This window comes from Cricetulus griseus, chromosome 9 (assembly GCF_003668045.3).
Source record: "Cricetulus griseus strain 17A/GY chromosome 9, alternate assembly CriGri-PICRH-1.0, whole genome shotgun sequence".
NCBI classification, from domain to species: Eukaryota; Metazoa; Chordata; class Mammalia; order Rodentia; family Cricetidae; genus Cricetulus; species Cricetulus griseus.
The window spans coordinates 26,983,368-26,998,114 of NC_048602.1; the positions used below are offsets into that span (position 1 = coordinate 26,983,368).

Sequence of the window (14,747 nt, forward strand, 5' to 3'; positions counted from 1 at the left end):
AGAGAGAGAGAGAGAGAGAGAGAGAGAGAGTTCCTGTCAATGGGAGGGAGTGATTAATTCCTGTCCCCACTCTGCAGAGGGCCGAAAGTCAGTGAACACCTTCAAGACCTGCATGAAGTTTAAAGACTGCTACTCCGGCTTCGTATCTACCACCATGAGCCCCAATGACTACATGGTGTCCAACGCCCACTGCTGTCAGAGCGACGGTTGCAACAGTGTCCTGGTGCCCCGTAAGTGCCACCCCGACAACAGTATGCCCGCCCTGTGACATCTGCCAAGCAAGCCCTTGGCTGCTTCGGGGCCTCGGTTCCTTCCCTGAGTGGCAGACCAACCAACTCCACGATCCCCAGGTTCTGAGGATGTTGGGGGTAGGGGTGGGGGTAACAATTCTTCCCATCTGCTTTGTACCCCCACCTTCATTCACAGCTCCCCTGAACAATCGAACCGAGAACGGCCTGATGTGCCCCTCCTGCATTGCGCCCTTCCAAGAGACGTGCCCAGGAACCCAGGCAGCCCGTTGCGTGGGCCGGGAAACGCACTGTATCTATTTTGCAGGCAACGTGCAGGCTGGTGAGCTGGTGCATAGGCTTTGATGGTGTGTGTGTGTGTGTGTGTGTGTGTGTGTGTGTGTGTGTGTGTGTGTGTGTGTGTGTGTGTGTGTGTGTGTGTGTGTGTGTGCGTGCGTGCGTGCGTGTGTGTGTGTGTGTGTTTCTGTGTGTGTGTGTGTGTTTCTGTGTGTGTGTGTGTGTGTGTGTGTGTGCGCCGCGCGCGAGCGTGTGTGTGTGTGTGTGTGTGTGTGTGTGTGTGTGTGTGTGTGTGTGTGTCAGAAGCAGAGGTCCAAACTTCCCCACTCCAGGGCGGAGTTCCAGAGATCTGGGGCGGGTTGGAGGAGGTGTGCATTAGACTCCCGGGGTCGTGAAGAGGCTGACTCCATTTCTGAACGCCCTCACAGGTATTATCAACACGAAATTTGCCACGAGAGGCTGCGCTACAGAGAGCGCCTGCCACACCAAGATTGGAGCCGAGGTGCCTTCCTCCTCCTACCTCTACTTCCTGCGCAGGGCAGACTGCCTGCCAGCCCCCTACCCCCCTGGGAGGGGTGAGTGACGAACTAAAGAGGATGTGACTTGAGGTCCCCATTTGCCCTCAGCCTGCTGCTCCCCAGGCGCCCGTAAATTAAAACCGATGAACAGTGTAAACCTCGGTCTTTGTGACCAGATGCTTCTTGGGGAGGAGGGTGTAAACAGTACAGGTCCCCGTGTGTTCTTTTCTGACCCAGCTCAAAGCAGAGAGGGTCCCCACGGGTGTGGTACAACAGGCAGAGGCTGAAGGTGGAGGATGGTGAGTTCAGGACCAGCCTGAACTGGATCTGCCTAGCCAGACCTTATCTCAAAAACAAACAGAAAAAGGCCCCAGGTGGTGGTGGCGGCGGCGCACACCTTTAGTCCCAGCACTCGGGAGGCAGAGGCCGGTGCATCTCAGTGAGTTTGAGGGCAACCTGGTCTACTTAGTAAGTTCCAGGATAGTCAGAGAGCCACACAGTAAGACTGGGGGTGGGGTTAGGGGTGGGGGCAGGCCAAGTGGCCCTTGCTTTATATTAAGGGGTACCACGCCTGAAAAGTTTCTACACTCCAGGAAGCCTCTCTGCTGATACAGGAATCCAAATCAGATCAAATCAAACCGAATTAGGAAAAGCCCACGTTTAATGGATACAATGCTCCTGGTTAGCCTTCCAGCCCCCCAGAGAGGAGAAGGGAACAGGAGACGAGTAAAACCAAGAGTCTGGTTGGGGGGGGCAGTTTAAATACCCCATGGGAGTGGTCTTGAGCATCTCTGGGGGAGGGGTCATCATTTGGTGGGTTTTTTGGGATGCAGCAGGGTTTGGAGGGAGACAGGGGAGGGGGCTTGGGTGGAACTTCCTCCATAACATTCCAGACTCTTAGGGTATGTGGATGCCAGGGGCTGGGGTGAGGCTTCCACCGCAACAATACCCATCTCCCACGCTGAGTATTTTATACTTTATAACCATGTTGTGATCACAGCCCCGCGGACTTGATTTGTCGCTTTGCAGTTATTTGTTTGAGACTGTCTCATTATGCAGTGCCGACAAGCCTCAAACTCTCTGCCTCACTCTCTAGAATCCGGGGATTATGGCGGTGAACAAGTCCTCTATACAGGTGGAGACATTGAGGCAGATTGTGGGTGGCACTCGCCTTGACTCAAACAGCTAGGATGCGGGGGGGTGGGGGGGGGATCCTGATTGGAAGCCAGGTCTGTCACACATTCCAAAGGCCTTGGCCTCCTCTCCCCGACTTGACTCTCTCTCCCTCAGCTCAGTTTTCATGTCTGCAATGGTGGCTGGTAACAGCGAGAACCTCGGGGTTGTCGTATGATGCAAAATGCTACTTTAAAAAGCACTCCCAGCAGTGGGTGCCGCCTTTAAAGCAATGACGGCCCTTCAGACACTGTGTCTCAGTAAATACTAATCTTTGTGGTAGCTGCCACTTACAGAGTGGCCATTAGTCGGCAGGTGCTAGTGTTGGCGCCAACCAGAGCAGTAACAACTTCCTTCAGTTACAACTTCCTAATCTCAGTCACGGAAAACAACTAAAGTGCGCGAGTCAGCTTGTGCTGTAACAATGCCATGTAACAAACCAAACCCAAACGAAGACTTCAGACAACAAGCATTCTAAGGGTGCGTAGGTTGGGCTGGGATAGCCCTTCTAGCTGGTTTGCTCTAGAATAGGCTCATCCTCAGCCTCACTGATTCGCTGGCAGATGCTCTCACAGCATGAAAGTCAAGTGCACGCAAGGTTTGTGTTGTTGTTATTGAGGTTAGCACTGGTAGCGCTCCAGTGACCGAGATGACTCACCAGGCCAAAGCCAACATCAAGGTGGGAGTTTCACTGGGAGGGAGGGGTGTATATTTGCTGAATGAGCACCTACTGGCAAAAGGCTGAGGCTTTCCTTTGCTCTACAAGTTTAGCATAATCCAAATCGGGTTTCTGCCCATTCCAGGCATGGGTCAGCCGATGTCTTTGCCAAAGGGAAGTGCCTACATGTGCCTCACCTGCATGATTAAACACTGTGACCCAGAAGTGACTTAACACTCTCAGCTCCGTGGATGGAGTTAGTCATATGACCAAACCTCACAGGAGTTAGACTTCTTCCCCAGTCAGAAGGCTGAGGTCTGGGTAATCTCAGAAACGATGAGTGTGGGCCCCGTGGCCGTTGAGAAATAGCCTCTCATCTTACCGGCCTCACTCAGCACAGCCGGCACTAGCCTTCTCATCCTTGCTTTTAGGAGATGAGACTTGAAGCTCAGGGGGAGATTTTAGCTGGACTTGATTTTAAAAAGGTTTTATTTATTTATTATGTATACAACATTCTGCTTCCATGTCTATCTGCACACCAGAAGAGGGCACCAGATTTCATTACAGATGGTTGTGAGCCACCATGTGGTTGCTGGGAATTGAACTCAGGACTTCTGCAAGAATAGTCAGTGCTCTTACCCTCTGAGCCACCTCTCCAGCCGGACAAAGTACACCTTTAAACCCAGTGCTGGGGAGGCTGAAGCAGGATAATGAATTGAAATATGGCCCAGGCTACATACCAAAAGCTTTGATCACTTTGTGTCAGCAGCCTTAACTATGCTAGGCAGGGGCTCTACCGCTGAGCCACGCCCCCAGCCCCTCACTGGAGGATTCTAGGCAGGGGCTCTACCACTGAGCCACACCCCCAGCCCCTCACTGGGGGATTCTAGGCAGGGGCTCTACCCTGAGCCACCCCCAGCCCCTCACTGGGGGATTCTAGGCAGGGGCTCTACCACTGAGCCACACCCCCAGCCCCTCACTGGGGGATTCTAGGCAGGGGCTCTACCACTGAGCCACACCCCAGCCCCTCACTGGGGGATTCTAGGCAGGGGCTCTACCACTGAGCCACACCCCAGCCCCTCACTGGGGGATTCTAGGCAGGGGCTCTACCACTGAGCCACGCCCCCAGCCCCTCACTGGGGGATTCTAGGCAGGGGTCTACCACTGAGCCACGCCCCCAGCCCCTCACTGGGGGATTCTAGGCAGGGGCTCTACCACTGAGCCACGCCCCCAGCCCCTCACTGGGGGATTCTAGGCAGGGGCTCTACCACTGAGCCACGCCCCCAGCCCCTCACTGGGGGATTCTAGGCAGGGGCTCTACCACTGAGCCACACCCCAGCCCCTCACTGGGGGATTCTAGGCAGGGGCTCCACCACTGAGCCACAACCCCAGCCCCTCACTGGGGGATTCTAGGCAGGGGCTCTGCCACTGAGCCACGCCCCCAGCCCCTCACTGGGAGATTCTGGGTAGGGGCTCCACCACTGAGCCATACCTCAGAGCCCTCATAGGGGAAGTCTAAGGAAACACATCACCATTGAGTTTCATCCCCAGCCCTTAGTTCAGGTTTCTCAGTGTGGCAGTGATGGCAGGGAGCCCAAGAACAGCCAGAGAGGAAGTCCAATTCATAAGCACTTGTCAAGCCTCTGATTGCATCATGTTTGCTGTTATCCCAGTGGCCAAAATCCAGAGTGAGGCTGAGAAAGCACACCCAAGTGCTTGTCCTGAGAGAGAATGAACTTGGGAACAATGGGTCACCCTGGCTCCAGAGTTCAGTTGCTTGGTCATCACAAACTTGGAAGTTCTTAAAAATCACTAAGTTCACCAGGCAGTGGTGGCCCACATCTTTAATCCCAGCAGTCAGGAGGCAGAGGCAGGAAGAACAGAGTCTGAGGCCAGCCTGACCTGCAGAGCGAGTTTCAGGACAGCCAGGGCTACAGAGAGAAACCCTGCCTCAAAAAACCAAAAGAAGAATTAAAAAAAAAAAAAAAAATCACCAAGTTCAAGGCTGGGGAGAAGGTTCAGCAAACAAAAGCACCTTCCCCAGCACATACCCACACAGAGGCACTTAAGATTAAGAAAGCAAATATTAAAAAAAAAACCAAAACACATATAACAGGATTTCTACTCTCTTTTATTTGTTTTTCTGAAACACAACACAGGCTGACCAGATTGTCAGATTTGTGCCCCCTTCCAATAGACAGTTCCTTCACGAGCCACAAGTGTAGGACTCTCCCCTAGGTTGAAGAGGGTATCTCATCCACTCACCAATTTTTTGGAACCTGTTCTTGTGACAGGGCCAAGACCAAGAGTCACGGCACATTTGCAATTACAGCCTGGAGGGCTGACATTTCCCAGAACCTCTGTGACCTGAGGTGCTTCATTTGTGTATTCTGCTGGCAGCCAATGGCCTGCCCACAAGGGAGACTAAGCCTTTTCTATCTGGGGGCTTCCAGAGATGGGCACTTCCCTCTCGGCTTTACTTACACCCTGGAAAAGCCTAAAATCCTAACAAAAGATTTAGGCACTGCATGTAGTACCTCACACCTGTAATCCCAGAACTTCAGAGGCTGAGGCATGAGTTTGAGACCAGTATGAGCTACAGAGTTAAGACACCCTACCTCAGGGGGGAGAAAGGGGTGGGGGGCATGGTTTAAAAGGCAGCCATCCCTGCCTGTAACCCAGGACGGGAGAATGACAAGATAACACCTGGGCTCAAGAGTTGGAGACAGCCTGGACCCTCTAGTAACAAAAACAACAAAAAGTTGACAAACCACCCACAAGTCACAAAACACAAAAAAACTCTGATCTGGAAGTATGGTGGCTATCAGCACACACACAATGGCTATGACATGCTGCTTTTTCTGATACATCGAACATGAGCCTGCTGTCCCGAGGAGAAGGGACAGCAGAAGGGCACAAAGCAGGTATGCAAGGAGGCACCAAAATAAGACACGGTCAGCACTTGAGAGATGGAGGCAGCTGGATCGATTTCAAGGTCATTGCCGGCTACCTACTGAGTTCAAGGCAAGCCTAGGCTATGTCAAAATACCAATAAAATAAAGCAAAGGACCAGAGTGTTAGCCGGAGCAGGGCATTTCCCAGGAGTCCCAGGAGGTGCCAAGTTGGCGATTTTACTGCTGCCAGGGCAGTAGGGTCCAGGCGACAGAGACTAACGTTTGTGTGCAAAGCCTCTCAGGAGGAGCTGGGTACATGTGAGCTGGATATGTGTTCAAGCGTGTTTGGGTGCCAGCGTGTGTGCTCAGACACGCGCATGTCTGTACACAGCAAATTCTCGGCTCCCTGCTACAGTGGCTAGTACTGTCAACTGACGATCTACATTCACTCCCCGGATGTGGCTATGGACGAGTGTCTAGATTAGGTTAAATGAGGAGAGCTCACACCTACTGTGTTTGAGGAACCATTCAGCAGGCTGTGGTCCTGCGGTGAAGAAAAAAAGGAGAAACAAGCTAAATACTACTATTTCTCTCTCTCTGCTTCCCAAATGTGGCTGCAATGTGACCACCTGTCACACAATGTGACCCTCCTGCTGCTGTGACTTTCCCATTACAATGGACTGTATCTCTGAGCCAAATATAATTTCTTCCATCAGTTGCTTTCCTCGGGCATCTTGCCACACAAGAAAAACAGCCAGTACACCTTGTTAGATGCCACTTTTCAGTGACTTGCCCAGTGTCCTCTCACCCCAACCCAGTAGGACCCTCTGTCCCTGGATCTCGTGTGTAGATCTCCTGTGATCCTGGAGCCACTTCTCATCTGTATTGTCACACACTGTGGCCACTAATCACATGCGCTACTAAGTACCCCATATGTGGCTGATGCCACTGAGAAAACTCAACCTAAAATTTTATTTGTATTTGATTCATTGAAACATCAACGGGTTGGGAAAAACTATGAAGCCAGGAGGTGGTACAGGCCTGTTGATCTCAGTTACTCAGGAGGCCAGCCCAGGCAACTTAGTGAGAGACCTTGTCTCAGAATAAAAGATAAAAGGCAGGCTGGGGGTGTGGCTCAGTGGTAGAGCCCCTGCCTAGAATCCACCAGTGAGGGACTAGGGGGTCTGACTTAGTGGTAGAGCCCCTGCCCAGAAACCCTCCACCCCACCCTTAGTGAAGGGCTAGGGACATAGTTCCAGCATAGAGTGGTTGCTTTAAAAACTAGGTTCAAACCCCAGGATTGGGGTGGGGGTGGGGGTGGGGGATGGAACCTATGAGAGAGACATAATTGAGGCAAGATGGGTATGTGAGTTGAGTTCTCCACCTACGAATTCAAGTATTTCCAATTAGGTGTATGATGTGTGCACTCGGGTGTAAGGAACATGTAGGCTCTCAGTGAAAAGAACACCAGGCATCTCAGGAAGAGCTGTAAAAGGAGAGCCAGGTGCTGGGGTTTAGGACTGTAATCCAAGCACTGGGGAGGCTGAGGCAGGGAATGAGAAGAGGTAGGGGCCAGACTGCACAGACTCCAGGGTCAGTCTAGACTAAATAGTGAGATGGGGCGCGTGCAGCTCTCTATTGTCACTGAAGATGGCCTTAAAACTTCTAATTCTCCCACCCCCCCCCCTTCAAGTGCTGGGATTGCACGAATGAGCCGCCATACCAGGTGCCCCCTTGACTCCCACGGAGGCAAAATTGCATCAGTGGTGAGAGTTTAAGGTTAGAGAGGGGTAGAACCCAACTACACAGCCCTCGGAAGCTCTTACAGCTCTAAGCCTTTCATCTGACAGATGGAAACCGTGGTGAAACTCATTCAAGTGGTGACAGTGGCCAAGCTGAGCCTGCTCCCAGTTTACTCTCCCGCCAGGTGCTCGCTTCTCCCTAGCTTGTCCCCTTTTGTAACAAGATACTGATCACCTGAATTCCAGGCCATGTGCCAGTGATCAATAAACTAAAATAATAAATACCAGGCACCTACCTACCCGTGTGTATCAGGCACTGCTCTGGGTGCTAGGGTACACCCAAGGAAAGGACAGGCCAGGGGCTAGAGCCAAAACACAGGTGAATGAAAGAAAAGAATGAATAAATAAATAGAACCATCATTGATAGTGATGTTTACTTACAGGGATGATCAGGCGGTCAGGGTCAGGGTCAGTGTAAGCCGCTTGGGGTGATCAGAGGGCTTTTGAAGGAGCTACTGCAGGGACACCTGATGGATGAGGACTCAGTCTCAAAAAAAAAAAAAAAAGGGGGGGGGTAGGCAGAGCATCCAACAAAAAAACAAAAGCCCCACAAGTCCTGAGTTGGGACCCAAGCATCAGAAAGACAAACCAGGCTTGCTGGAGATGGGCTAGGAATGAGAAGAGACAAGGGCCGGGCCACACAGTGCCTTGCTGTGCTGATGAGCCGCTACCCTGTGTCTCTTAGCCTGGCGGTCCCGTCTCCCGGGTCCCCCTTTGCTGGTTTTGACATGGAAGAACCTTAGGGTGGCACTTCCCACCTACACAAAGCTGACAACACGGTGGCTTCTGCCTTCGCCTCGCTCCTGGCACCTTCCCACAGCACCAAACGCCTGCTCAGCTACCTTGTGGGGAAACTCTGCCCACAGCAGCATCCGGTGTGGACCAGCAGCAGCCGTCTTGGGGAAACCGGAGGAGGCCACGTGGACAAGTCTAGACTGTTATAGCAGGACCCCCCCCCCTTTCCAAAACAGCAGGAGCGATGCACTCTGAGGCCCAAGAGTTAAGGTTGTTATGACAGAAGAAACCAAAGATAAATTAAAGAGAAACAGGAGCACACATGCCAGAGACTCTGAATCACCCAGCACCTATAAAGTGGGAGTTGTCACACCCCTTCCCAGTAAAGCACGGAGAGGCAGTTGCCAGAATCCCAGTACACCAGGGGCCCGTGGGAGGTATTTCTGAAGTGTGGGTTTCTACTCTTCTACACCCCAAAAACCCCATTCCCAAACTCTGGCCCTCAGGAGACCACCAGGCCTAGACCTCTTGTCCCTTCCTTTTTAGTTTTGTGGGACAACGTTCTCTAAACCAAAGTCTTTGGAGAGCAAATGGTGGACGAGCCTACCAGAGGGTCTCCAGCAGGCCCCTGATTCCCCACGGAATTTCCCACCACCCAGGAATTGACAACCAACGTCCACTTTCCGGGGCAACTTACATCTCGTTTCCCTTTGGGACCCAGCACTCCAAGGGTTCTAACTCCCAATAGCACCAGGCCCACAGCCATAGGTCCAACTCACAGTCAGGCAGGAATCGAGGCTTCCAGATCAAGGGCCGGGTGACAGCTGGAAGCCAAGGACTCCAAGGACAGCTCCCATTTCAAGGACTCCAGGCCCACAACTCCTTTCAGCAGCTGGAGAGCAAACTAACAGCGCTCAGACCCTACTCCCATTCAGAACCCAGGAAATCCGGTGACTGTGATTTCAACCAGTCTCCTTCAAGCCCCTGGGTTTGAGTTCTCATCCCTTAATCTCAGAGGCTGTGGGGCCACAAAGTCACCAGACACCCCAGCTCCCATCACACCCCTCACTGGTTGGGCTCTGGAGGTCCCAGCACCGCCTCAGCGTCAGCCAGCATCTCATCCAGGGCCTGCAGCAGGACACCGTGGGCAGCACGGTAACCCAGACCACCTGTCGCCGCTGCGCCACCCGCGGGCCATAGGAAGGAGAGCGCGCCCAGCGCTGCGCCTCCGGCGGTGCCCTCGCCTGCCCAGGACCCCAATCTGGCCTCCACCTCGGCGCGCGTCACGGGACCTGGGAAGCGAGTGCGAGCCGCCAGCACTCCGGGAGTCAAGCCCAGGGCGCGCTCACGGCGTGCCACTGCCGCCGGTTCGAGACCTAGCGCCCGGCGCCACTCAGCCAGCTGTCCCCGGAGAAGTGCCACGTCGCAAGCCCAGCCCAATCCTGGTACGGGGGCGGCCGCGGCCGCCAGGCTGGCTAGCAGGGCTGGCCTCCACGCTCCGGCCCGCAGCGCCGCCGCCTTCCTCCGCGCCGCGCCGGGACTTGCGGGTGGCAGTGCCAGCAGCAGCGCCCCGGCCTGAGCCGTGGGCAGTGCGCGCTGCAGCCAGCTTCCCAGCCCTGGGAGACCACTAGGGCGCAGAGGGAAGACGGGTGGAGGCACCTCTTCCAGCACCTCCCACGGCTCATCCTCCGGGCTCCGAGCAGCCGTGGGCCCCGCGTCTCCCCCGGAGCCAGGGTTTTCTTTTCCTTGGCTGCGTGCATCCCCCGAGTTCCCGTCGCCGCTTGCATTGGTGAGCTTCTCGGCCCTTTCTTCTTCCAGAGCCTCAGGGGGATTCTCGCCCTGGCCGTCCGTGCGCACACCGACGAGTGGAGCATCTGGCGACACCAATGAGCGGACCTGGGCCCAGTTCTCTTCGGTGGGAGCCCCAGGGGTGACGAGGATCAGGGCATCGTAGTGGCTCGGGTGAGGGGTCGTGGCGGGAGATAGGGCCGTGGAGCCCAAGGGAACGGCCCAGAGCACCACGTTGGGGCGCTCTGGAGCCGGATACGGGGTGGGCTCAGTGGGATCCATGGCAGGCGCAGCACCTGGGTCACCAGGATCCAGTCCCAGTAGCATGTCCAGCACAAGGCCTACGTTGGCAGTGCCGGCCACTGCCAGGTCCAGTCGCGCGCTGCCCAGGCGCTCAAGGCCAGCGCGCACCCACGACAGCGCCGCCTCCAGGCCACCGGTCTCGAAGGCCTCCCGAACAGCTTCCAGCTCTGCTGCACCCAGCACCTCGAAGCCATCCTGGGCTGGTGGCAGGAGCCTGCGGGGGGGGGGGGTAGGGGAGAGAAGGAGGGAGGGAGGGAAAAGGTCAAAGGCAGAAAGAGCTTTAAAAGCAGGAAAAGCGGGGCTGAGCGAGCAAGGATCTGACTATGGCTAAATTTAAAAAACAAAAAACGACTTTCTGAATCCCAGGAACTAAAGCAAATAAGAAACTAGGTAGGGTGGGACCATAAAATTAAAGAGAGTCTTAGGGCTATCTAGAGGAGAACCGAAAATGAGGACCGGGTTAAGACATCCCGATACAGCCCTCAGGCCCAGGGCTGTATCCACATATACAAATATGTGCTGGGCAGGAGAAGTCTTCTAGGGGGTAAGGCTTAGAGGAAGGCGAGGACACAATGGCCACTGCGTTGTGGCCTATGGTGTCCCCTAAGGGTGGATGTTAGGAAGGAGGCATGTGAAGGGAGAAGTCTCATCTAGTCCTGGCGGGGCAGGTGAGGCTCACAAATGAGAAACGGCTTTGGGGAAGATGAAGCCGCTTCTCGATCCATACCGTGAGGCAGCTGTCAGCTAGCTGGGGAGGGATGGACCTGAGAGGGAGTAGGGGAACGGAAGAGCTGGGGCGGCCAGCCGGAAATAGAGCTCCTGAAGGGTTTGGTGCTAGGGCAAGGAGGGATGGGAACCGGGTGTCGCTTGAGAACCAAGCTGATGAGTATGGGAGTGCTGAAGAGTCTTAGCGTGAACGCAAATGTCACAGAGAAACGGCGTCCAGCATTTTGTCTGATGACAGTATTTGCGTATGCCTGGGCCTCTTCTCAATTCTCACCAAAGATGGGGGGCTTATGGATGTCAGAGAGCTTGCATGAGATAAGACCTTTGTGGCCGGCCCTCCGGTTGACCCTTGGCGGGTGCAGGCTTTAAATAACAGAGAATGGTCAAGAAGAGCACCTGTTTACGGCGGAGCCTCCTTGATCTCAAAATCTGTGCTCATGGGTGGGTGGGGGGACTGGGGGAGTTCTAGGCAAGTAGGTAGGGCATGGAAGAACAGAGACAGCCAATAAAGTCTTGCCTCTAACTCCCTAGGAACAGGGCTGGAGAACCTTAACGACCACGGAGGCTGAGCTGGGTCTAGGCTGTCTAGGCTAAAGGTACCCGATCACCCCACCCAGCCTGAATCGTCCCCTCACCTCTGCAGCGCCTCGGCCTGAGATCGCAGCACCACCTGCAGGCGCTCGAGCTCCTCGCAGCAGTCACTGCTGCTGCAGTCCGGGGGCAGCACAAAGAGAGGCGCAGCTCCCAGCCCAGCCCTGTTCAGCAGCTCCGCGGTCTGATCCCGGGCCTGAGCTGCATTCTGGGAATCTCCAGGACGCAGGTGCCGAACAGCCAGCAGCGGAGTGCCTCGGGCCAGGGCGGCCCGCGCTGCCTCTCCCAGAGCCGGGGTCAAAGGCTCCTCGGTTCCCTCAGATCCCGGTAGCACCAGTACCAGCAAGTTGGCCTCTGCCGCCCAGGGCCCCGGAGCTGCGGGTGGGCAGCTCAGCTCGCCCAGGAAGAGACCCGGGGCCGCAGCTCTCAGACTGGGGACTTGAGAATCCGGCCGTCCTTCGGGAATCTCTACCGTGTCCACATTCTTGCCGCATAACGCAGCGATCAACGAGGACTTTCCCGAGCCCGGAGGCCCCAGGAATAAGGCAGTCACGTCACCCTGCGGCAGAGGCATTGCTGGAAAGCAAGAGGTGGGGGGAGACATGGGTCAGAGAACACGCGAGACTTTGTTTCTCTGTTTGCTCCTTTTTAAAGAGAGCCTCAACTGTGTAGTCCTGGCTGGCCCGGAACTCGGAGACCCTCTTGCCTCTGCCTCCCAGGAGGCAAGACATTAAAGGCGTGCACCACCAACCACCACCACCACCACCACCCCAGGCGGCGACACCCTTTGCCTAGCTGCCCCGCTCTCTGCAGATCCAGACTTCATCCCTCCGGCCTGGGCTGCACTTTGCATTCTCCAGGGTCGCCCTGGAGGACCTGGAAACCCAACAACAACAACGCCCAGGGCCTATTCCCGGGCTCCAGGAATAAGGCAGTCACGTCACCCACCCTGCCGCAGAGGCATTGCTGGAAAGCAAGAGGTGGGGGAGACATGGGTCCGAGAACACGCAAGACTTGTTGTCGTTCCCTGCTTTTTAAAGACAGAGTCTCACTGCGTAGTCCTGCCTGGCTCTGCAAACCAGGAGGCAAGACATTAAAGGCGTGCACCACCAACCACCACCACCACCACCACCCCCGGCGGCGACACCCTTTGCCTAGCTGCCCCGCTCGCTGCAGATGCAGACTGCATGCCTGCGGCCTGGGCTGCGCTTTGCATTCTCCAGGGTCGCCCTGCAGGACCTGGAAACCCAACAACAACAACGCCCAGGGCCTATTCCCTGGAGAGCTGGGCGTCTGTCCATTCTGCACACGGACGCATTTCTCTTTCTAATTTAAAAAAAAAAAAAAACTCAGAAAATCTGGCTGCCGATCTCTGGGGACTGGGGGGGGGGGTCGGAGGGACGACTCTCGAGGGGTGACCCTCCCTTCCCCGTCCCACATCACCAACCAACCGAGCACGGTGCAGACTCGCCGGGATGGCGGCGGGAGCCCCGCCCCTTAGGGCGAGCCGAAGGAGGCCGAAGGGGTCGGGGCGTCGGGACTCAGAGGCATCCGGACGCCTTCGGGTGGGTCTGCCGTGACGTCACCGCCCCCGCGACCGCGGAGACGACGGCTCTGGGCGGCGCTCAGCACGCTGACCCGCGATCTCTCTCTCTCTCTCTCTCTCTCTCTCTCCTGCGCGTAGGATGCGCGGAGCCCAGGCGCGTGCGCGGAAAGCTTACTGGCGGAGCCCGCCCCCGCCACGCCCATCGCCCCGCCCACCCGCCCGCCGCGGCGCCTGCGCAGAGAGCGGAGGCTTGTACGGCAGCCCTGCGCCCGCGCAGCGAGCCTCGGCGTTGTACGGAACGCGCGCGCGGCCGACGTCATCGCCACGCGCCCCCCGCGCCGGCCGGGAAGCCCCCGCGCTGCGACCTTGAACCTGGGGACGCGGGGGCAGCGGGGTGGGGTCCACGGGGATCGCGGGCGACTGAAGCTCTGCCCTGCTCTCGCCCGGAGGCAGCGGCGCCGCGGCGATCGCCTGTCGGGCGCAGCGGGGTCGGGGGGACGGACGGACGGACGGGCGCGATCGCGAGCTGTGGGGTAGCAGGCGGTGCGTGCGAGCCGCGCGGTCCCGGGCGGGACGAGCCGGAAGCGAGCGTGGGCGGCGGCGATGGCTGTGGGTGGCTGGATGGGTGGGAGAGGCATCGCGGATGCCCGAGAAAGACGTCTGTCTGTCTGCTGGGAGGAGGAGGCGGGCTGAAGGGTGAGCGCCCGCTCGCTCGCTCGCCCGGACCCACGAGAGCAGCGGGGACGAGGCGGGAGTGAACGATCCAGCAAGGGTTCCACCTCCTCAGGTGACCATCAGGGGTCTATCAGGGGCCTGGAGACCCAAGTGTCACAGACCCGAGGAGCCTCTCGGGTGAGACGGGTGAGGCTTTTGTAGTGAGAGTGTCAGAGTTCAGTGGGTGACAAAAAAAAACAAAAACTGACGTGCCCTCTGTGGCTGGTGGCACGTGGGCACCCTCACTCATTTTTTTCTTTTTTTTTTTTTTGGTTTTTTCGAGACAGGGTTTCTCTGTGTAGCTTTGGAGCCTATCCTGGCACTCGCTCTGGAGACCAGGCTGGCCTCGAACTCACAGAGATCCGCCTGCCTCTGCCTCCCGAGTGCTGGGATTAAAGGCGTGCGCCACCACCACACCACCCCCCCCCCCGGCTCATTCTTTTTTCTTTACCACAACATGGAGGGCCCTTACTCTCTAGAGACCAGGGAGCCGCAGGCTTCTCCCAAGGAGAGGAGTCCGGACATCTCCAGTAGGAAACCTCTTCGAGTACTTGCTGGACAGATGGGGGTGGGTGCAGGAATGACAGACACTGAAGGGACCCCTATATCTCAACGCCCCTCCCTGCTGGAAGTGTACCCTGCTCTGGGTACGGGCAGAGGCAGGATGCAATTCACAGGGATGAGGGGCTTCCAGGTGAGGCTTGGGTTGGGGGCGTGACCAATGTGACTGGCAATGTCATTACGGGGAATGAGTCCCCAAGGTTCTTGTCTCAGC

At 56.4% G+C, this 14,747-nt stretch overlaps 2 protein-coding genes across 3 annotated transcripts in view; one reads left to right on the forward strand and one right to left on the reverse strand.

Moving 5' to 3' along the window:
- Pinlyp (phospholipase A2 inhibitor and LY6/PLAUR domain containing) overlaps window positions 1-1,199 on the forward strand; it is a 7,552-nt gene extending 6,353 nt beyond the window's left edge. The window contains exons 4-6 of the mRNA XM_035449540.1: window positions 78-230; window positions 427-570; window positions 953-1,199. Of these exons, the coding sequence (XP_035305431.1) occupies window positions 78-230; window positions 427-570; window positions 953-1,107 (452 nt within the window). The 3' untranslated portion in view covers window positions 1,108-1,199. The remainder of the gene's footprint in view (window positions 1-77; window positions 231-426; window positions 571-952) is intronic.
- Window positions 1,200-4,983: 3,784 nt separating this feature from the next.
- On the reverse strand, window positions 4,984-13,415 carry LOC113837350 (immunity-related GTPase family Q protein). 2 transcript variants are annotated; one of them, XM_035449357.1, is made up of 4 exons: window positions 13,164-13,415; window positions 12,661-12,783; window positions 11,757-12,288; window positions 4,984-10,609 (listed from the first exon to the last, which is right to left on the reverse strand). In XM_035449357.1, the coding sequence occupies exons 2-4, from the start codon at window positions 12,674-12,676 to the stop codon at window positions 9,370-9,372; spliced, it is 1,788 nt and encodes a 595-aa protein (XP_035305248.1). In that variant the 5' UTR covers window positions 12,677-12,783; window positions 13,164-13,415; the 3' UTR covers window positions 4,984-9,369. The 2 variants fall into 2 exon arrangements, with proteins under 2 accessions (XP_035305248.1, XP_027286963.1); XM_027431162.2 differs by lacking the exon at window positions 12,661-12,783.
- Between the last annotated feature and the right edge of the window lie 1,332 nt (window positions 13,416-14,747).